At 49.2% G+C, this 23,496-nt stretch overlaps 1 protein-coding gene across 10 annotated transcripts; it reads right to left on the bottom strand.

Moving 5' to 3' along the window:
• Positions 1-1,863: 1,863 nt before the first annotated feature.
• LOC116956088 (uncharacterized) lies at positions 1,864-20,448 on the bottom strand. 10 transcript variants are annotated; one of them, XR_012930196.1, is made up of 7 exons: positions 19,864-20,055; positions 17,407-17,531; positions 15,104-15,226; positions 12,802-13,004; positions 11,974-12,351; positions 8,978-11,484; positions 1,864-6,420 (listed from the first exon to the last, which is right to left on the bottom strand). XR_012930196.1 is itself a non-coding variant. In XM_076054003.1 (7 exons), the coding sequence occupies exons 3-7, from the start codon at positions 17,423-17,425 to the stop codon at positions 11,014-11,016; spliced, it is 1,194 nt and encodes a 397-aa protein (XP_075910118.1). In that variant the 5' UTR covers positions 17,426-17,534; positions 19,031-19,100; positions 19,864-20,055; the 3' UTR covers positions 1,864-11,013. The 10 variants fall into 10 exon arrangements, 8 of the variants coding, with proteins under 8 accessions (XP_075910118.1, XP_075910119.1, XP_075910122.1 ...); XM_076054003.1 differs by adding an exon at positions 19,031-19,100 and having other exon boundaries at positions 1,864-11,484; positions 17,407-17,534; XM_076054004.1 differs by adding an exon at positions 19,031-19,100 and having other exon boundaries at positions 1,864-11,484.
• Positions 20,449-23,496: the final 3,048 nt, after the last annotated feature.

The following is a 23,496-nucleotide window of genomic DNA, read 5'->3' as shown; positions in this document are numbered from 1 at the left end:
ACATATGTAAACCGATTCATCAGCAGGGGAGGGGAGGGGGAGGTGCGAGATGCCCTTTCTGGGGGTACGAGACACGGCCAGATTTTCTTTAGAAGGTAAATCATCGACAATACAAATTAAGCATGGGCATGTTAAGTTACAACTTACTTTGTTTCATCATTAGACCTCCTTTGCCTCGTCTGGTCGAGCACCAATTGGGTCGAGGCTCAAAAGAAAGCCGTCCCTTGGTGTGGACCAATCAGTTTCAAGGACAATGCATATATTATCATAGTATGTTTTTTGTTTGCATTTTGACTGCAGGCATTGTGGTTAATGCAGACATGAATCCTTGTAAAAAGGGTTCAGTTTTGTTGCCAGAAAAAAGGGGAAAAACCCTATTATAACTTTGTTTCATCAAACTCTCTATGCATTAACATTGAACTTTTTTTTCACGATTGAGAACCAAATGGGTGCAAGGCTGCAGTAAAGGTTAAAAACCACGAGTTTAGGGAGATAGGAGTAAGGTTGAATGTTGAACTTCTTTCGCACCGTATGTAAGCCAACCGTGCTAATTGTACTTCAGCACCACCAGTTGTGTTAGCAAACCCACAAGATTCACAATTTGAGTTAACGACGTTTCACGACGACAAACCAGACAACAGAAAGCAGTTCTAAAAGAAACGGGTTTGTCAATCTCGACGATGTATCAGTGCATAGCTCCAGCGGCTTCCTAATATCGGAAGAACGTTCCAGACGGCCGCGGAGTTTGGCGAGAGAGCCAGTGGACTTGCTGCCAGGGCGAACATCTGAAACGCTGCCAGTGGCGGGCAGTGCAGGCGGTGCCAAGCCGTCGCTCGCGCATGTCGGCGTGTGTCAGGGGTAAGGTGATGGTTAGCGATTGGCTACACTGCAGCGGTCCCCAACCTTTTTGGCACCAGGCACCGGTTTCGTGGAAGACAATTTTTTTGACGGACCGTGGGGGGGGGGGGGGGGTTCATCATTGGGTCTTTCCCCCTTTTCAAAGAAGCTCTCCAGCGACGTTTGTTTTTAAACCCATTTTGGCTACTAGGGGTTAGCTTGTGGGCTTACCAACACTGTGACTGAGACAAGTGCGCAGTGCGGGAAAGAGGCGCGGACGGAAGTGGTAAATAATAAAATAATGGGGCGGGCCACGCGCGGACTCACCGCTCTCACCTCCTGCTGTGCGGCCCGGTTCCTCACAGGCTACGGACTGGAATTGGTCCGCGGCCCAGGGGTTGGGGACCCCTGGGCTACAGGAGCGCGTGCCAGGGCGGCAGCGTGTCTCACTCTGCGGACCTGGGCCACGTCACGTGCGGCGAGTTTTTCCACGCGTTGTCAGCATTTTCAGAAGTCGTGTATTTGCAGTTAAACTAAAACTAAACTATTTATTTTATTTTACCAGATAAGTCCCCACTAGGCTGTTATGTAGCTTTTTCTCGTAAGCGACCGAGCTAACACAAATGATAGCTGAACGAAGTGGGCTTATCGTGTGTAAATTTATAGAGCAGCCAAACGCTCTATAAACCGCGTGTTTCTAAAATGTGGAGGGGAGAAACCGGAAGACCCGGAGAATAATCCACACGACCACGGGGAGAGAGACACGCAAACTCCAAATATATAGCAGGCGTCAGGGTCTGGGTCGAACCCACGACCTCCTGTATACCAGGCGAGGGAGTTAACATCTCACCACATTTCCTCGTATGGCAGTCTCTCCCATACGAGGACTAACCAGGTGGAAGCCAGCTTAGGTTCTGAGATCAGACTATATCGAGCAGTCAGGGTCTAATTACAGTGAGGGAAAAAAGTATTTGATCCCCTGCTGATTTTGTACGTTTGCCCACTGACAAAGAAGTGATCAGTCTATAATTTTAATGGTAGGTTTATTTGAACAGTGAGAGACAGAATAACAACAAAAAAATCCAGAAGAACGCATGTCAAAAATGTTATAAATTGATTTGCATTTTAATGAGGGAAATAAGTATTTGACCCCTCTGCAAAACATGACTTCGTACTTGGTGGCAAAACCCTTGTTGGCAATCACAGAGGTCAGACGTTTCTTGTAGTTGGCCACCAGGTTTACACACATCTCAGGAGGGATTTTGTCCCACTCCTCTTTGCAGATCTTCTCCAAGTCATTAAGGTTTCGAGGCTAACGTTTGGCAACTCGAACCTTCAGCTCCCTCCACAGATGTTCGATGGGATTAAGGTCTGGAGACTGGCTAGGCCACTCCAGGACCTTCATGTGCTTCTTCTTGAGCCACTCCTTTGTTGCCTTGGCCGTGTGTTTTGGGTCATTGTCATGGTGGAATACCCATCCACGACCCATTTTCAATGCCCTGACTGAGGGAAGGAGGTTCTCACCCAAGATTTGACGGTAAATGGCCCCGTCCATCGTCCCTTTGATGCGGTGAAGTTGTCCTGTCCCCTTAGCAGAAAAACACCCCCAAAGCATGTTTCCACCTCCATGTTTGACGGTGGGGATGGTGTTCTTGGGGTCATAGGCAGCATTCCTCCTCCTCCAAACACGGCGAGTTGAGTTGATGCCAAAGAGCTCCATTTTTGTCTCATCTGACCACAACACTTTCACCCAGTTGTCCTCTGAATCATTCAGATGTTCATTGGCAAACTTCAGACGGGCATGTATATGTGCTTTCTTGAGCAGGGGGACCTTGAGGGCGCTGCAGGATTTCAGTCCTTCACGGCATAGTGTGTTACCAATTGTTTTATTGGTGACTTGGTCCCAGCTGCCTTGAGATCATTGACAAGATCCTCCCGTGTAGTTCTGGGCCGATTTCTCAGCGTTCTCATGATCATTGCAACCCCACGAGGTGAGATCTTGCATGGAGCCCCAGGTCGAGGGAGATTGACAGTTATTTTGTGTTTCTTCAATTTGCGAATAATCGCACCAACTGTTGTCACCTTCTCATCAAGCTGCTTGGCAATGGTCTGTAGCCCATTCCAGCCTTCTGTAGGTCTACAATCTTGTCCCCGATATCCTTGGAGAGCTCTTTGGTCTTGGCCATGGTGGAGAGATTAGGAGCACTCCTTTTAAGAGTGTGCTCCTAATCTCAGCTCATTACCTGTATAAAAGACACCTGGGAGCCAGAAATCTTTCTGATTGAGAGGGGGTCAAATACTTATTTCCCTCATTAAAATGTAAATCAATTTATAACATTTTTGACATGCGTTTTTCTGGATTTTTGTTGTTTTTTATTCTGTCTCTTACTCTTCAAATAAACCTACCATTAAAATTATAGACTGACCATTTCTTTGTCAGTGGGCAAACGTACAAAATCAGCAGGGGATCAAATACTTTTTTCCCCTCACTATACTTACGGACAACTGTTCGCAAATAGCAGACGGTAAGTAGTGTGGCATCTTGTAATTTGGTGTGTGTATGCGGTAGTGTCGTGATTAGCGCGCTACGCGACGAGCCCGGCGACCCGAGTTTGATCACTGCTTATGGCCACCACCGGTAATGATTATCTGAGTCGGTTCTGGGCGTCCGCTAGGTCGACTCAGCCTAAAATGAGTACCTGGTGTGTTGTACTCATCGCCACGAGGGAGAGGTGGTCGGGCATGGTACTGGCCACCCACCCCTTTCGTGTGCCGTGCCGGCCTTCATAGGTGCTCGCTAACAGCACTTGCCCCAACATTTTGTTAAGGCTACACGGGGGATCTTTGTCTTGTGCGGCATGGTATCGGGCCCCACCCCCCCCACCCCTCATGCGTTTACCGCACACGGCTCCCGGATGGTGCGGTTCCCTCAGTAAGGTGCGAAAGAAGTTCAACTGACATGCAGTGGTCTTCTTTGGTGGTGGCCTTTTAGTACGGCCCCTTGATGTGCGGCCGCCCAGACAGGACACAGAGTGACAACACCCCCCATCGTCATCATCGTCGCGCTGCTGTCAAACCCCCAATGGTTTAAAATGTGTGGCGGCCCTCACACTGATGATGTCTTGTCTGATGCGATGTCTTATCGTGACGATGCCTTATCGTGATCATCTCTCATCTGTGGTCAACCCCCACTCCGAAACGTCGCGAAGAACGCCGACATCCACCGTTGCCGAGGTGAAAGTGCACATTTACTGAGCGGAGAGCTCGCGCGGCCGTTCGCGGTTCACCGCTGAATCTTCGCAACGTCAACCCCGGCGGACACGAGCGGCTCGTGCTAAACGGGACCGAGTGTAAAGTCGTCAAGACTCTCCACCGCCCTTTTCACGCACACAACAACGCATCACGAGCCCCTCTCCTTCCCGGTGGTCAAGCCCCGCGGAGTTATTGCACTCGGCACGTGTGCGGTAGCGGTACGAAGCCGAGTTCGATTCCCGCTCACGGCCAACGCCGGTGACGATTAATCCGGACCGGTCCCGGGCCTCCGACTGGGTCGACTTCTCGACCCTCAGATGAGTAGCTGGAGGTGAAGGCCGTCGGGCGTGGTGCTGGCCCGCCCACCCCCTCGTGTTCCGTGCCGGCCTTCATAGGTGCTCGCCAACGGGTAAGGTCCGCTGAGCTGTGTGGCTTCTTTTTCAGAAGCGACGTGGCCACACACGATAGCTCGACGAAGCGGCTTATCGCATGGAAATTGACAGCAGCCAAATACTCCCAAACGCGTGATTCTAAACGCGGAGGGAAAAACCGGAGGACCCGGAGAAAAATCCACGCGACCACGGGGAAAGAACACGCAGAGTCCAAATATACAGGCGTCTGGGTCGGGATCGAACCCACGACCTACTGCGCCACCAGGCGAGGGAGTTAACATCTCCTAGCCACCGCGGCGCCCCCGATTAGAAAGCTTCGGGAGGGCAACCACTGTGGACATGGAGCAATCCGATGAGTTTGTGTGCAGAAGTGAAGATGGACTGAGACCAGAGGAGATGGCGATGGCATTAGGTCTTCATCGGGCAGCGGAGAGGCAGACCGTGGCTGAACATTGCGATGAGACCAGGGTGGTAGACTAGAGGGATGGTCCAGATGTCTTGTGACACCTACCCCCCCCCCCCACCTCCCATTTAATTCTATAAAACTTAAAAATTTTAATAAGGTGCAGTAAAACGGAAATTTTTATACGAAGGAATTTTTGTTGTTGTTTAGGGGTCAATTAAGTGGTCGGGGAGGGGGGGGGCACGTCACAAGACATCTGGACCGCCCCGTCCATTGAGAAACACGAAAAAGCGACGCCTGTGATAATCTCGCTCGAAGAAACCACGGCACGCAAAAGCCTTCACAGCGTGTTGTCGTTGAGACGTCGATTTCTGGGGGGGCCTGCGCTAATTATTCCGTCGCGTGACGGGGGGGGCCCTCTCTCTCTCGTCATTCGCACGTTGACACTCTCCGGGAGACCACTGCCCGCCTCCAGTTCCCCCCTCGCTCTCTACGAACCCCGACGTCTTTTTACTTACACGCTTTCAATTAACTCACTGTCTGTTGTTGTCGTATCCTCAAATCTTGTAACTCAATGTTAACCCACTTCCCAATGTGGTATCGACTGCAAACTTGGTATACTTATGTCATACTGATGACAACACTATATTCTATCATTAAAAAAACAAATTTTTAAACGATCGTTTTTATATGTTATGTTTCGGCTTGGGTCGAATTGTCCACGGTCAACTGACGTTGGCTGTAATTCACCACGGTCCCCTTACGTTGTGGCAAGCTTCGAGGCCACTTCCTGGAGTCGTGGAGAACTTCCATTCCTAGTACAATTCATAAAAGCGTGTTTAAATTTTTTTTTTAAATATTACTTATTTTTTCTCAAAGACGTCGGCGATCATGGACTTCCTTCCGCGTAGCTCTGCCCATGATATTTTACCACGAAGAATTTTGCATCGGATACTCTGCCCAGGCCATTCAGATTGTCCGAATTGCTTTCGTAACGTATTTTGTTGTCTTTCCCGGCTTTTAGCTTATTTTGATGATTTTGCTGCTGTACATTTCCACGTGATGATAAGGGGCCGTCCATAAATGACGTCACGCGATTTTGGACGATATTTGAGCCCCCCCCCCGCCTCGTCACACGGCGTCACAAAAAGTCAGACCCCCCCCCTCAAATATGACGTCACAAAGCTCTGCCCCCCCCCCCTCCTCCCAAAATAAAACATGCTTCAAATCGCTTTTTTAATGTGCCGCTGCACTCTGATGTTGTAGGAGAAAGCATTCATTAAAAAGTCTATTTAATTTAGAACGTTTTGTCTATATTTATTTAAAGTCTCAAACCCCCCCCCCCCCTCGTCACACATCGTCACAAAAGTTAACAGCTCAGTGGGGGCCTTACCTGGGTGAGAAAAAAAAAATATTCAGTTTTATTTGGTTATTTTTTAAAAGTAATTTATTTACCTTTCCGATACTTTGCACCCCGATCGTGTTTTTGTTTTGTTCGTTGTTGTAACGTTCTGAACCCGTACCCCGATTGGACATCTGTAAAGAAAAAAAAGAGCTTTACAGCTCATCGGATTCCCCCAGTATAAATACATATTCTGATTCTCGTACCGATAATTTTGCCAACCAAAACATTCATAATAATCAGTCTCTCGTCTTCTCATTTAACACGTGCAAGGTATCCAACGCGGGAGTCTCTATATACAACACAACAACAGCCACCACGCGTTCACCCACGACACCAAATGTCGGCAACATTACCACACTGGCTTGTGCCATGCCAGGTGCACGTTCAGGTAACGCGATGTGGGTTAACAGACGCGTACGACTGCCAGATTCACCCACCCGCACTCAACCGTGGCGACGTGATATGGGCGGGCGGCTGAAACCGGTTCTCATTGTTGTTGCAAAATGTGAACGCAATATACAGAATATGGGGTTACACAAAAAGACAAAAGATTCCCCCGTGTAGCCTTTAACGGACTGTTGAGGCAAGTGCCGTTAGCGAGGAGCACCTGTGAAGGCCGGCACGGCACACTAGCGGGTGGGTGGCCAACACCACGCCTGACCACCTTTGTCTCCCTCGTGGCGATGTTTACACACCGCACCAGGTACTAATTTGAGGCTGAGTCGACCTAGGGGAGGCCAATGACCGGTTCAGATAATCGTCACCGGAGTTGGCCATGTGCGGGAATCGAACTCGGGTTGCCAGCCTCGTAGCACAGCGTAGCGCTAACCGCTACACTACCGCTCCCCACAAGTTAAACACAGACACGCACACACACAGACATACACACACACACGCGCGTGTGCAAAAATCCCCCGTATAGCCTTTAAAACAATTGGGGGAAAAGTGCTGTTAGCGAGCATCTATTAAGGGGTCAGCTAACCCCCGCAACAGGGGGTTGTGTGACCAGCAACCACTCCCAACCACGTCTGTCTACCCCAGTAACCAATGTTCACATACCACAAGTGCTCAAGGCCGAACGGACCTCGGAGAGGGGTCCAGGCCCGTTTCGGATATCGCTTGCTCCTGTTAGCCGTGCCTGGTCGTCGTTTGTGTAGCACAGCGAGTTAATAGCGATGCCACCGCATCCCGTTAACACAAACACGCGTACAGGGTAGTCCCCGACTTACGATACAGGGTAGTCCCCGACTTACGATACAGGTAGTCCCCGACTTACGATGGAGATGCGTTCCGACGACCCCCATCGTAAGTCGAAAATATCGTAAGTCGAAGATGGCCTTAGCCTACCCAGGAGTCTTAAAGAATGGTGATAATTAGGCAAAACAGAGCAATTTACAGTACCGTACTGTATAAACTATATACTGTATGTATTTATTAATTACAATACTGTATTGCACGTAAAAAACAAGGTAAATTCTTAGCCTAACGATATGAACTGCAATTTCATAGAAAGCTTTTTCAGGAAACAATCCTATCTGCTACAAAAACTTTTAACATGCATTGAACGTATGTATCGTATCGTGGTAACCCTAAAAAGAAATCGCTAAAGCTATGTATCATACATGTATTGAACGTATAGTAACGTATCATATTCTATTGTACTCGCCAAGATTCTGTCCATCGTCTGCATACTTGAACGATGTTAGGTTGTTGATGGCTACATTAACTTAGTTGTCGGAAGAGGAGGATGGCGGTGATAAAGTTACAGTATCGTACCTCTTACGCTGCTGCGTTTGCCTGCCGCGCGAAATTAAAAATATTTAACAATTTTGTCATATCGCTATCGCCACCGTAAGATCGATATATTGTAAGTCAGACCATCGTAAGTCGGGGACTACCTGTATATACCGTGTATATATATAAAACACACATTTGACTGCAGGTATTGTGGTTAATGCAGACATGAATCCTTGTAAAAAGGTTTCCTTTTTGTTGCCAGAAAAAAGGGGAAAAACCCTATTATTACATTTTGGTACTGGCAAAGGAGGTCTAATGATAACACACATTCTCATCAATTGTCAATGGCGAGTGATATCACCAACCCGCACTGACTAGCATGGCTCACATACTCAAACAGACCCCATGTCCAACACAGCATGCGCAGCCCGTCATAAAGCAGCGGACGGATAAATGGGGTGTAAATTATTAACATTACATACGCTTATTATATAGATTGCATCCCAATTGTGCAACTGGCACAGCAGCACACGAGGCTAGTGGCCGGCCTACACCCGAGCCAACCCTTCCAGGCAGCAGAGCTTGTGTGTGTGTGTACGTTGAACTTCTTTTGCGCCGTACGTGGCCAACCGTGCTAATCGGAGGTGCGGGGGAAGGACAGCAAACTAAATACACAAAAGAGATTGATAACAGTCGCGGCAACGGCAGTCTCCTCCTTCGCTTGGTCACTCTCGCCAAACCCTTGAGGGCTCTTCTCTACGCTCACGAGCTCTTCCCTTCCGTTCCGAACTCCCAGACACCGGGACAACAGCAGCGCGATGAGCCAATTCCGTCTGCGAGCCACCAAATGTTAATCTGCGTTGGGGGCTAAGCGCGTGGGTTAGCCGCGGTTGGCTGCGTACGGCGCGAAAGAAGCTCAACGTACATACGCGGGAGACTGCCATGGCAAACCTCGTGAGGTCGCCGCGAGTCTACGTCAGCGAGGCAGGTGCCGTGGTACCGCTCGTGTCTCGCAGCAAGAAGGGGCCTGGGCTCGATTCCCGACTCGGGCGCCTTTCCGCGTGGAGTTTGCACGTTTCTCGCTCTCCTCCAGTTCTACATGGGTTCTCCGCCGGGTTCTCCGTTTTCCTCCCATAGCTACAAAAAATAAAAACACACCACGTCATTGGTGTTGGTCAAACGTCTCAATGCTGAAATATGACAGCACTTGAAAATTACTCAACTGGGATCACCACACACAGCACCAGCATCGCCCCCCACCCCCCCCCCCCACCACCACCTCCTGGAAAATATTTGGCAAAACCCTCCTGAAAAAGAGTCTTGAGACTCAGCGAGGCTTTCCTGGGAATAAACAACTCAAGTCGTGTAGTCAGGAGCTGCGGGCTTTTGAGGCGAATCGGCAGATGCGTTGAGGATTGGGTCGTCTTTTACACGCAAGACGCTACCGAAATATAAACGGCTCGTCCTGTAGACGCGGCGTACCTAGGGGCCTGTGTCCCGGGCTGTCCGACACGAGTGAATGGGAATACTTTCACGTGACAATCGAGTGCACCGTCACATGCACAGCAGAAACATCGCGATACGACTCTTCGCTCTCCTCAAACCCCTGACCACGGAGAAGCGCAGTGGGGCTCTTCGGAGCGCGTCCCAAGATCCGTCGATCGTCCCCACAACCGGGACTGGCCCTGGCCGAGCGGCGTTTCTTCGTGACCACTCGCGGAGCGTTCGTCTGGTGTACAGGAAGTCGTGGGTTCGATCCCGACCCTGACGCCTGCTGCTGTATATTTGGGAGTTTGCGTGTCTCTCTCTCTCTCATCATCATCACGGTGGCTAGGAGATGTTAACTACCTCGCCTGGTGTACAGGAGGTCGTGGGTTCGAACCCGACCCTGACGCCTGCTGCTGTATATTTGGGAGTTTGCGTGTCTCTCTCTCTCTCATCATCATCACGGTGGCTAGGAGATGTTAACTACCTCGCCTGGTGTACAGGAGGTCGTGGGTTCGATCCTGACCCTGACGCCTGCTGCATATTTGGAGTTTGCGTGTCTCTCTCTCTCTCATCATCATCACGGTGGCTAGGAGATGTTAACTACCTCGCCTGGTGTACAGGAGGTCGTGGGTTCGATCCCGACCCTGACGCCTGCTGCTGTATATTTGTAGTTTGCGTGTCTTCTCCCCGTGGACGTGTGGATTTCTTCTCTGGATTATCCGGTTTTCCCCTCCACATTAAGAATAATTTGCCTGCTGCTATACGTTTTCACATAAGCCACTTCGTTGCGCTATCATTTCTGGCCAGGCCGCTTCTAAAATGAGAGCTTTATAGCTCAGTGGGCCTTACCTGGTAAAATAAATAAGTTTAGTTTATAGTTTATCAGGAGTCAGCTGAAGGCGCCGCACCTGTTCAGTGGCGTTTCTACGTATTTATTTCTAGTGATTAGCTTTACTCTCCTATACCTTGTAAATTGTTGTAAAACTCTGACCCTCCCCCTATCGGAACATCGCTGAAAAAGGAGCTTCGTAGCCCATCGGATTCCCCCAGGACAAAATAAAACATCCCGATTCGAGGAAACGCGGCGCCTGTGTTCCCGCGTCTCCCGAGTCCACGACCACGCGATGGGCTCGTCCGACCAGCGACGGCGCTCGGGTGCTGGAGCGGTCTCACGACGCCGCTTGACGAGACTCGACGGAAATTTCTCCTCCCCCCCCCCTCCCCACCCGTCAGCGGCGGGCAGTGGGCAGCGGTTTCCGTCGTCGCGCACGGCGCTTCTGTGCTTCCGGCGCCGATGCTTTCGCCAGCCTGAACGGGTTGGTGTGGTGCGGTGTAGCTGTGGTGGGGGGGGGGGGCGGGGCGGGACGTCCTCGGGTAGCGGTCGATTGACGCTAGCGGCCACACGTGCACGCCCGTGGACGGCGCCTTGAAACCCCGCGGGCGGCGCGTCCACCAGGGGTCGCGTTGCCGTCTGGCCCTTTCCGTCTCCAAACGCGACATCAGTCGGGGTCGAAGGGCAGGTACGGGAGTCGCACCTGCGGCTGCCTCCCCTTCCTCCTCGTGCTGCTGCCGTTGGCGGCGAGCGACGCGGGCTCCAACCGCTCCGTGAACATCCTGTAAGCCGGGGGAACGTTGCCCTGCGCCTGAAAGCCAGCCGCAATCATCGCCATCGCTACCTCCTCCTCCTCATCATCATCATTCCCTTGCTCCTCCAACTCCTGTCCCTCCTCGCCTCCCCCGAGCCTTTCCGCCCACGCTCCTGTGGGGAACGCCTCCGACCCGACGCCGTCGGTACCGTCCTCGGCCCAGACTCCGACCGGACCGTGCCGAGGAGGGGGGGGTCCCGACTCCGTGGGGAAGCCCGGCTGTGCCGAGCCCCCCACGACCGATCCTCCCGGCCACGTCGCCACGGCCGCCGCTGGCGCCGCGACGACGTCCGCGGGACGTCTGCTGGCGTGCGTGCGCGCGTGCTGGGGGAGCAACGGCAGCAATGGCGCCGACACCGTCATCGTCGTCGTCGTCGTCATCAACATCGTCAACATCTCTATCGGTAGCAGCAGAATCGTCGTCGTCATTGTCCTCAACATCGTCATCAACAGCAGCTGCAATACCATCGACGTCAACAAGAACAGCATTGTTGCTATCATGACAATCACCAACAGAAGCATTATTGATGAGTATAAATGCCATCAGCATCATCACCAAATTGTCCAAGTACACTGGTGTACGTAAATACTTTATCTATTTCGTGAATTTATTTTTTGTTATTTGCTTTCCTTTCCTACACTTTGCACTCCTGTCATTTAAAAAAAAAATATTATTCGTTCTTGTAACTTTGTGACCCCATGCCCCAACTGGACATCTCATCGGATTTCTCCACAATAAAGATTCTTCTGACGGATTCCGATTGCTACCACCATCGTCACCCTCCCAACCCCTCCATCCCGCGCACGCCGCACCTGCAACAGGTGCTTGCGCTGCTTGAACCGCTTCCCGCAGGCGGCGCACACGTGCGGCTTGTCGTCGGCGTGCGTGCGCCGGTGCGCCGCCAGGTTGCCCGACTGCGCGAAGCGCTTGCCGCAGTCGGCGCAGCCGAAGGGCCGCTCGCCGGTGTGCGTGCGCCGGTGGTTCAGCAGGTTGGTCTGCTGCGAGAACTCCTTGCCGCACTCGACGCACACGTACGGCCGCTCGCCCGTGTGCGACAGCCGGTGCGCCGCCAGGTTGCTCGACTGCGTGAAGGCCTTGCCGCACTCGGCGCACGGGTAGCGCCGCTCGCCCGAGTGCACCTTGCGGTGGTGCGACAGGTTGGACGAGCGCAGGAAGCGGCGGCCGCACACCTGGCCGGGTAGGGTTACGGCAGACGGCGGAGGGGCAGAGTTGGTGGGTGGGGGGAGGACGCCGTGCACGGACGAGGGAGGGAAAGGAGAGGGTAATGTGGAGGCGAGGAGGTAAGAGGGGGAGGGGAAGCTTGCATCGTTTTGTCTAACCTACCTGCTTGCTTTCTCGCTTGCTCACCTCATCCACCGACTCTCTCTCACCAGCCTGCCCACCCACATATCCACCAACTCACCCACTTTTCTATTCACTCACTCACTCACCTATGCACCCAGCCACCAACCAACCTGACCCAGAAACCTGCCCATATATACTAACCCTCCCCACCTATTTATCCACTTGCTCACCCATTCACCTATCTGTCCACTCAGTGACACGCTCAACTACGTAGCCACTCAGCGACTCGCTCGCCCATCCACCCATCCACGCGCGCGACCGACCCGCGCGCTCACCTCGCAGGCGAACGGCCTCTCGCACGTGTGCGTCGTCTGGTGCGCCAGGAGGCCGTCGCGCGTCGCGAACCTCCGCTCGCACTCGCGGCACGGGTAGAGCTTGTCGCGGGCGTGCGACGCGGCGTGCGCCCCCAGCTCCTCGGCGCGCCGGAACGCGCGCCCGCACGCCTCGCAGACGTGCCCGCCGCCCTGCGCCAGCCAGGCTGCGCGTCGCACAGCGACAACCGCCATTCGTCACTAAGCCGCGGTGACGTCACCGCGGCGCCTGCGCCAGGCCAGGTGCACTTTAAGGCCACGTGAAGTGTCGAACGCCCGCTGGCGGGAGGTCACGGGGCAGGCCCGGCTGCCATGGGTTGACCGAGATGACTGGCCGATGCGCCACTGACGAGTGACCCTCACGAATTGTGCGTTCTCCTCGCTTGTTACGAATGGCTTGCCTCCACTGTGCTGAATTACAGGCGTGCATAGCCACCATTCGGTGGTCGCCCATTCAAGCATTAACCCGGCACATTTGGTGATAGGAGGTATATGTCAGTGTAAATTCAGATGATCAGATTTTTTATTTAGACTGCAGGAGAAATCCGATGAAGCTCTTTTTCACAGATATTCGGTAGGGGCACGGGGTGGGAAGATTATAACAACGAACAATACCAAAAGCACGATAGGAGAGCAAAGTATAGGAAATCACTTTAAAAAAAATATATATTTTTTTTATCTTACCAGGTAGGGCCCCACTGAGCTATTAACTTATTTTTTTGAAGCGACCTGACCACAAATGATAGCTCAACAAAGTCACTTATCATGTGAAAATGTACAGCAGCAAAATAACCAAAATAATCTGAAGTTACAATAATACAAAAATAACGGCAGCAACAAAAGGAAAAAAGGTTGCTCACAAAAAGGTTTCTCAAACACCACAATGCTCCAAAAAAGTACGTGACAATTACTCAATGGTAATAACACGGCAGCAAAACTTCGCCCCGACTACTGCGAAAACGCCACAGGACCCTCCTTGAAAAAGAGATTTGAGACCTGGCGAGGGCTTTCCTGGGTGAACAAGCGTCAGAATAATAACGATGAATAATAACTCGGCTCCTATAGCCAGGAGCTTGGGGTTTTCGAGGTGAATCGGGAGTTTTATAATGTTATTCACAAAGGCAGATTTACCGCTGATGACCGTTTTGATTAACTAAACAGCATGCAATAATCGTGTGTTAAGGATTGCCACTGGTCCTTTAACGCAGGAAACAATCGAAATATAAACAGCTCATCGCGTAGACGTGTACCTGTGAGCCCGTGTCCCGGGCTGTCCGTTACAAGTGAATGGGAATACTTTTACTTTGTAATCGAGTTTTCATTACAAAGTGCCCTGGAGTTGCTCTACACGATGGCAATAGGATGAATGCACTCCTATCGTACATTTGTACCGTTCGTCGTTGTAACGATCTTACCCCACGCCCCGACTGGACGTCTACGAAAAAGAGCTTTATAGCTCATCGGATTCCTCCAGTATAAATATTATGATTCTGTATACAGGGACTCCTCTACTTACGAACGAGTTAGGTTCCAGAAGGTCTGTTCCTAAGTCGAATTGTTCGTAAGTCCAATTTTACTCCTGTCGATTCCAAATGTGTTGTACGGTGTGTACACTAAACAGGGGGAATGGTTTTAAAAGTTGCATAATCTCCTGTAGATGCCATTGGTCCTTCACATTCTGCAGATGTAGATGCCACTGGTTCTTCATGTTCTGCAGATGTAGATGCCACTGGTTCTTCATGTTCTGCAGATGTAAATGCCACTGGTTCTTCACGTTCTGTAGATGCCACTGGTTCTTCATGTTCTGCAGATGTAAATGTCACTGGTCCTTCACATTCTGTAGATGTAGATGCCACTGGTTCTTCATGTTCTGCAGCTGTAGATCCCACTGGTTCTTCACTCTCGACAGATGTAGATGCCACTGGTTCTTCAGTCTCTACAGATGTAGATGCCACTGGTTCTTCACGGTCTGCAGATGTAGATGCCACCACGACCATCTATTGTGCGGCGATTGAACTTACGACTCTCGGTCCAGACAGGCAACTGGACGTGCGGACGGGTTTGTTCGTATCCCTGAAAGTTCGTAAATCGAACGTTCGTAAGTAGCGGAGCCCCTGCATAGCTCATAGGATTCCTCTGGTATAAACAAATATTCTGATTCTGCGTAGTGTTGCACGGTTCTACTCGGGAGGTACAAGACATCCGTTTCTGGGGCCGTGTCATCCTCCGAGGAGCACCTGCAACGCTAGGGGCGCTCTGTGCGAACCTTGGGAGTTGCTTTCCGTCTTCAGGATGAGCTCGCTGACGGACGTCCACACGCCGACGCTGTCTTCTCCGGAGGAGCCTGGCCCCGCCGCGTCACCCGACATCGTAGCGACACCTTGCACCTCTCGGCAAAAAAAAAACAAGGATCAAACGCGGACGTTAACGATGGGACACATTCCAAGGGACGGGCGCACCCGTTGCGCGTACGTGTACAGCGTAGCCCTCTTCTAGATTCACTGCTGGATGAGGGCCTCCATGCGCCGTGCAGGTCGTGGGCGGGGTGGGTGTTATTTCATTTGATATTTCACGCTCGGTCAGTGCGGATATCTGAAAACATAGCTGCGGGAGCACAGAAGTACGGTCCAACAATGGATTTCGCTTCACTCTCCTATGCTGCCCACAACGTCCTTTCTCCCGCACCTCCGATTAGCAAGGTCGGCTACGTACAGCGCGAAAGAAGTTCAACGTACATGCGACGTAGCTCGTCCGCAGTTGAGAACACCCGATGAATAATAATAATTTTAAGTCATAACGATCCACGCTGCATTCGCTCACTCCCGGGCTTCAGACAACGACTCAGAGGCACGACGAACCACAGACAAAGTGGGAGGGCAGCAGCCAATGCAGTTAGAGGGCAGCTTAACATGTAGGCTTTCGCGACCAATATTATCCATAACACAGGTTTTGTTGGGTTAGATCGCGTCAAACTATAAATGTGTCGTTAAAACCGCCACCACCCGACAAGAGGCAATTAGTAAGGGTTGTGTCACGTAAACAGAACATTCCAATTCGTTACTAGTGCAGCACTAGTGTATAGTGTAGTGTATAGTAGTGTATTATTAGTACAGCAAAACCGGCGTATTGGAGAGCCAAGCATCAACATCTACAATCTGAGTACGACGTTTCGCCAGTAATTACAACCAGCTTCATGAGGAGACAGCCAGATTTGTGGAGAAGTCCACCTGTTTCGTTCCTTAAATAGAGGCGTAGATGTGATGACCACACTTGTGTGCGAAGTGTGTGGTGGGGGGATTAATGAATGCATATAAATGCCTATGGGTATCGATTGCCGTTCAGGTTATTTATATCAGCGGTCCCCAACCTTTTTGGCACCAGGGACCGGTTTTGTGGAAGACAATATTTTGACGGACCGGGAAGGGGGGGGGTTGTTCATCATTGGGTCTTTCCCCCTTTTCAAGAAGCTCTCTAGCTATGTTTGTGTTTTTACTCATTGTGGCTACTAGGGGTTAGAGCTTGTGGGCTTACCAACACCGTGACTGAGACGAGTGCGCAGTGCGGGAAAGGGGCGCGGATGGAAGTGGTAAATAATAAAATAATGGGGACGGGCCACGTGCGGACTCACCGCTCTCACCTCCTGCTGTGCAGCCCGTTTCCTAACAGGCCACGGACCGGTACCGGTCTACGGCCCGGGGGTTGGGGACCCCTGATTTATATGGTAATAAACGCACATTACGCGAGCCTATTGTTCTTGAACTTCCGATCGATTGTGTGTACTAAAATAACCATACCAACGGTAATCCCTATTGAAGTATGGTGACCTGTATAGGCATGCATTTAAACAATATACAATATTATTTGATGATTCTTTCCAAGCAGCACTAAGCCTGTAGCTATCTGAACGGTTAAAATTAATTTTTTAATCTCAAATTCGAAATAAATTATCTAATTAGTCTTGGCCAGCAGTAGCTAGTTTTGCACAGAGCTTCAAAATTATAAAAATCAATTGAGTATCCTTGTTGGCACTCGTGTTCTGCTACTGCTAATATTTATTTAATGTCAGTTAGTGGGCACCAGCAATTGCCCAGGCTCTGCAGTCCTCTCTATACACTCATATGTTTTCACCAAATTAGTCAGTATTTATACATGTGGGAGGACGCTGGAGAGCCCGGAGAAACTCCTCCCCCCCACCCTCGCCGTATGCGAGGGGGCAACGCTTTATCCCATACAGCAGGGAACAACAACCCGTCTGACAAGCCATGCTTATGGCACCTCGACGCCCCCACGGGATCCATCAACCCTCGCCTGCACAGTGCTGGATTACAGGCGACTCAACTTTGCACCTCCGATCAGCACAATCAGCAACGAACGGTGCGAAAGACGTTCAATATACAGTCCATACACACATGCTGCACGTTTCAAATTGTTTCTGTACGTCAATGCTGTTCTTATACAGTAAAAATATGTGTTAAGTGAATTGTATTTCCTTATTATAATCATTATCACAGACTGATAATCCACTGCAACATGAATCATTCCCTCTCCACTATGTTCACCATCACTCACGGTTCAGTGCTGCTACCATCCATCTCACTCCTGCCACGTACACCGATCTAATCGCTCCATCTCCATGCGGGTCGTCCTCTTGGGTGCAGTCCTCCCCTTGGTCGTCATGATTATAAGCGCACTACCTGCTGTGACACAGGGTTCAGAAACACGCTCGACCAACACAAACCATGCAACGGAAACTGAAGTGTAAAGAAGCGTGGTGTGAAGAACGCTTTGGAATGACACCGAAAGAGAAACAACGTGGATTTGAGAACACGCGCAGATTGACATAATTCAGTGTTAAGAACATTTTTACGTTTAACTTATTTTGCACCGTACTTAGCCAACCGTGCTAATCAGAGGTGCGGAAGGAAAGGACAAACTCAACACAAAAAGCAGTTCTCAAGAAATGGGTCTCTGTGTGAGTCTACGGATCTCTGTCTTGAGTCTACGCATGTATTTTGAACTTCTTTCTCACCGTACATAGCCAACCGTGCTAATCGGAGGTGCGTGGGGGGGGGGGGAGAAATTAGAATCGAAATTAGTGGTCCCTCGGTTTACGATGCCATCGATGAACGATATTTTGATGAACGATCCGCCTCCCACAGGGTCCCCCATTGTTTATATTACCGGTTTTATGACATCACTGGGACCCGCCAATTTCAGCCAATCGGAGTGCTCCTAAAGTAGGCTCGGCTGACCAGAGCCGACCCCAACTTCTCCATCAACCCCCTGAAGCGTATCTGTCAACCCCTTATCAGTGCCCTACCTTATTACAGACCAATTCAGAGCTTATTGGTCACCCCGTGCCCTTATAAATCTTAACGTTCATCCTACAAAGTCCCATCACAAGGGAGAAACACAATCACCACTAGTACACTCACCACTACATACCTATCAACCCCTTATAAAGTGCCCTACCTTATTACAGACCAATTCAGAGCTTATTGGTCACCCCGTGCCCCTTACAAATGATCAACATTCATCCTACAAAGTCCCATCACAAGGGAGAAACACAAAGAGACAAAAAATGTTTTTCCCCATATTAAAACGGCTGTACGCCGGATGGACTTGAAACCTCAATTTCCCTGTACAATAATACGGGGTAAACCGTATGGGTTGACAGCTGTGCTTAAGCCATCAACCTTCTTAGCCTAAGGGAAGAATTTGTTTTGATTTAAAGCTTTCGTGATCGCAGGGATTCACATTCTTGGTTCTTTCTGTAAAGTCACCACGTAGAAGGGAAACAATAAAATAAAACATTCAAATTCTCACGTTTCGACTGCAACACAAGCAATCATCATCAGGTGTGAAAACCACAGCAAGAAAAATTTGAAAAAAGTGGCGGTTATTTAAAACGTTAGCACCACGGATAGCGATTTGACAGTTTGTTTAGAAGGACGAGTCCATCTATGTTCGGAAAAGAGGAGGGGGGAGACGAAAAAATTATGTATGTTGTCTGAAAGCCACCGTAAGCGTGAACAATCAATTAAGACCCGAAATGGTTGAAAAAATCCTTACAATGATTGCTAATCCAGAATCCATCTGACATTAATATTTACGCGGCCTAAACCCCAACACACAAACCCCCCTACCCGCCCCCTCTATTATGGATGTTATTTCCTGTATTCGATTAACTCACCACCGTGATAATGATGAGACACAGACTCCAAATGTACAGCTGCAGGCGTCGGGATCGAACCCACGACCTCCTGCATACCAGGCGAGGTAGTTAACATCTCCTAGCCACCGTGATGATGATGAGAGACGCAAACTCCAAATATACAGCAGCAGGCGTCAGGGTCAGGTTCAGGATCGAACCCACGTCCTCCTGCACATCAGGCGAGGTAGTTAACATCTCCTAGCCACCGTGATGACGGTGAAAGAGACACGCAAACTCCTAATATACAACAGCAGGCGTCAGGGTCGGGATCGAACCCACGACCTCCTGTACACCAGGCGAGGTAGTTAACATCTCATAGCCACCGTGATCATGATGAGAGAGAGAGACGCAAACTCCAAATATACAGCAGCAGCAGGCGTCAGGGTCGGGATCGAACCACGTTCTCCTGCACACCAAGCGGATATACCCATCGCCGATAATTCCGTAATAATTCCAAGTCACAAGTAGATTCCCTGCTCCCAGTGAGAACTTTTAAAGCACAGGCGCTCGCCTCCCGCTTACAGCCCAACCAGGCTTAGCGGTGGCGATTCCACATTCCTGCGGCGAGGGCGAGTTTAACCACCCCCCTCCCCCCCATAAACATCGCACCGTTTGCAGCGAGGGGCTTCGTAAACCACGTCGTGCGAAGTTACACGACCATACTTCACCACGCTGTGCGTGTGAATGGGAAGCGGCCGCTACGTGGGGGGGAGTGGGGGGCGGGGAGCATAGAAGCGACGAGCGTAGTGCAGTACAACAAGTGGACGACAAATAACGGGCCAGACGCGAACGGGAATAACACAAACTCTCACGGAGAAAAGGCGACGCCTTGGGCTTTCCGTTGCGCGGACGGGGCGAAGAAACGCGTCGTTGCCGCGGCGTTTGGTTTTATAAATGTATTTATTTTATAAATGTATTTATTTTTTAAATGTATTTATTTTTAAATGTATTTATTTTATAAATGTATTTATTTTTTAAATGTATTTATTTTTTAAAGGGGACGCCCACCCCCACCTCCACCATCATCCATCCCGGGGATCCTCGCTAGGCCTCAGGCGACCCGGCATGCCCCGCGCGCGTTGCCCATAGCGACGGGTCACGACCGATCAACGGCGTTGCGAAAGTGGCCGTGAGTGTCCGCGCGCGCGCGCACAAAAAAAAGTGCGAGCCGGAACGACGAAAAGACGAATGAACGGCGAGGTGGTGGGGGGGAATGTTTCGCCTCCCCGCCGGGAAAACCGCGAGAGGGAATGTTTTTGTTGTTTCTCCTCTCGCGTCGTCTTCTCGCTTTTATGATCGCCGCCAATCGGGGGGAGGGGGTGGTGGTGACGCGGCGGAGCTTGAGATATCCCTCCGCGCGATCCTTAGGTTTCTATATCTACACGTGGATTGACTTAGATCTTGACTTAAAGCTTTCGCGACCGCGGGAATTCATATTCTTGGGTTATTTCGGTAAAGCCACGTAGATGGGGTAAAAGAAAGTAACAACAAAAACTACAAGAATATAAATGTGTCGTGAATCCCGCCACTACCACCACTCAATACAGCAAATTAATAATCTTCTTTGGTTCTTTCGGTAAAGTCACGTAGAATGAGAATAAAATAATAAATTGATAAAATAAAATAACACAAAATTCTCACGACGTTTTGGCCACAACACAAGCGGCCGAAACGTCGTGAGAATTTCATTGTGTTATTTTATTTTGTCAATTATTTTATTCGCATTCTACGTGACTTTACCGAAAGAACCAAAGAATATGAATCCTTGCAGTCACGAAAGCTTTAAATCGACAGCAAATTAAGTAAAGGGTCGTGTGTCACATTAACATATTTGTATTTTTTATTTTAAAATTATATCTTAAAGCTATTTTATATTCGATATTTATTCAATTTTATATACTTCAGCCCCTTGGTGTTAGACTTTTAACCCTTATTATAGTAAGACTTGTTTAAAACTTATTTAAGATTTTAGATTCCTATATGTTGAATGTATGCACCATCCTGCCAAAGTAAATTCCGTGTCGGTGTGAACTTTCATGGCGAATAAAACCCTTTCTGATTCTGACATGACGGTGGTCAACTCGTTACACGAAGAGTACAGCACCACAGCTTCATGTGTTGGATTGCGTTATGTCGATTACTCGATGAACAACCTCACCTGTATTCTTAGCTCTTTCGGTAAAGTCACGTTGAAGGCAAACAATAAAATATATATAAAACAATATTTCTCACGACGTTTCGACCATAACGCAAACCGGTCATCAACGTGACTTTACCGAAAGAGCTAAGAATATGAATTACTGCAGTCACGAAAGCTTTACATCAAAATTTAACCTCACCTGTAATTAATTATTGTCATTTATTTGACTGAATTTACACCTAACTCTGGTCTTCGCCCCTGATTTAGCTCACAAGTGACAAGGTCACATCGGTTTACTGTATGATAGTTGGGTAATTTCAGCCCTTTAGCGTCCATATACTAAATGCCTCTGTTGATATGTAAACTTTGACTTTAACATAGCTATTTCTGTGACCAGTCACAAGCTAATCCCTCAGCTATTTCAATGCTAAATTCTCCTGTTTGATTTGTAAACTCCTTTGTCAAGGCGCTTCACTTCTCCCACCTAGATTAAAAGACGCTGCGAATCTTAGCGTCCATTGAAGCGCTGTCCCGACAGTTCTGTTCCTTCACCTGAAGAAGGCTACTTGTGTTGTGGCCGAAACGTCGTGAGAATTTTATTTGTTTTATTTTTATTACTTTGTTTCCATTCTACGTGACTTTACCGAAAGAACCAAGAAGATGAATCCCTGCAGTCACGAAAGCTTTAAATCGAAATTCCAATAGCTGTCAATTCAAGCGGTTTACCCCGTATTGTTAGGGCAAATTGAATCATAGGTTTTTACCCTTTTATCTGGCAACAAAACTGATACCTTTTTTACAAGGGATCATGTTTACATTAACTACAATACCTGCGGTCAAAATGCAAACAAAAAGACAACACTGATAATATATGCATTGTCCTTGAAATTGATTGGTCCACACCCGAGACAGCTTTCCTTAGAGCCTAGTCTCACATGGTGTTGGACCAGATGACGCCAAAAGGTGCACAACTCAAAGACAACAACGCACCATCAGAGTATTGAGAGCTCGGTGTAAGCATTTACATCACGAGATGTAAAAGGGTAAAAACCTATTATTATATTTTGCTACTGGCAAATGAGGTCTTATGAGGGCAAATTGAGTTTTCAGGTCCTTAAGGCGTACAGCCGTTTCAATACGTGCTTAAAAAAACCTTTCTATTTGTGTTTCTCCCTTGTGATGGTGGGACTTTGCGGGATGAACGTTGAGATTTCTAAGGTGACCAATAAGGTCCCAATTGCTACTCTTTGATTCTTTCGGTGAAGTCACGTAGGTAGAAAAAAATAATAGGTCACGACGTTTCGAGCGATTGCTTGCGTTGCGATGGAAACGTCGTGATCTATTACCTTTTCTACCTACGTGACTTTACCGAAAGAACCAACAGGTATGGATTCCTGCAGTCACGAAAGCTTCAAATCGTAATTGGTCTACTACACACTACAAAACACTACACTATACACTACACTACTATACCATGCATGTCAACCTATACTGTTAGCTGCATTCTTGTACAGCCGTTTCAATACGACCAAAACATACATTTCAATTTGTTTGTGTTTCTCTCCTTGTGATGGGACTTTGTAGGATGAACGTTGAGATTTATAAGGGGGCACTGGGTGACCAATAAGGTCTGAATTGGTCTGTAATAAGGTAGGGCACTGATAAGGGATTTACAGGTATGTAGTGGTGAGTGTGCCACGTTTTGTTCACGTGAAGCAAACCTTTATTTAATTGGCTGTGTCGGGTGGTGGTGGCGGGTTTAACAAGACATTAATATAGTTACGCGATCTAACCCAAACACCTCTATTGTGGATATTGGTAGCAAAACCCTGACTACTAAGTGTTAAACTGACTGCAATTGCTTTACACGCTTCAGGTATCTATCAGCCTTGTCTATCAACTGCTGGATCAGGATCTTGCCATAAGCTAGAGAGAGATCAGTCTTCTTGTCTATCTACTGCTGGATCAGGATCTTGCCATACGCTAGAGAGAGATCAGACTTCTTGTCTATCCACTGCTGGATCAGGAGCTTGCCATATGCCAGAGAGAGATCAGTCTTCTTGTCTATTAACTGCTGGATCAGGATCTTGCCATACGCCAGAGAGAGATCAGTCTTCTTGTCTATTAACTGCTGGATCAGGATCTTGCCATACGCCAGAGAGAGATCAGTCTTCTTGTCTATCCACTGCTGGATCAGGATCTTGCCAAACGCCAGAGATCAGTCTTCTTGTCTATTAACTGCTGGATCAGGATCTTGCCATATGCCAGAGAGAGATCAGTCTTCTTGTCTATCCACTGTTGGATC

The sequence above is a fragment of the Petromyzon marinus genome, chromosome 63, assembly GCF_048934315.1.
Source record: "Petromyzon marinus isolate PM22_M1 ecotype Great Lakes invasive population chromosome 63, UKy_Petmar_22M1.pri1.0, whole genome shotgun sequence".
Classification (NCBI taxonomy): Eukaryota; Metazoa; Chordata; class Hyperoartia; order Petromyzontiformes; family Petromyzontidae; genus Petromyzon; species Petromyzon marinus.
The sequence above is the reverse complement of the archived record's forward strand: the minus strand, read 5'-3'. Positions and strand labels throughout refer to the sequence as shown.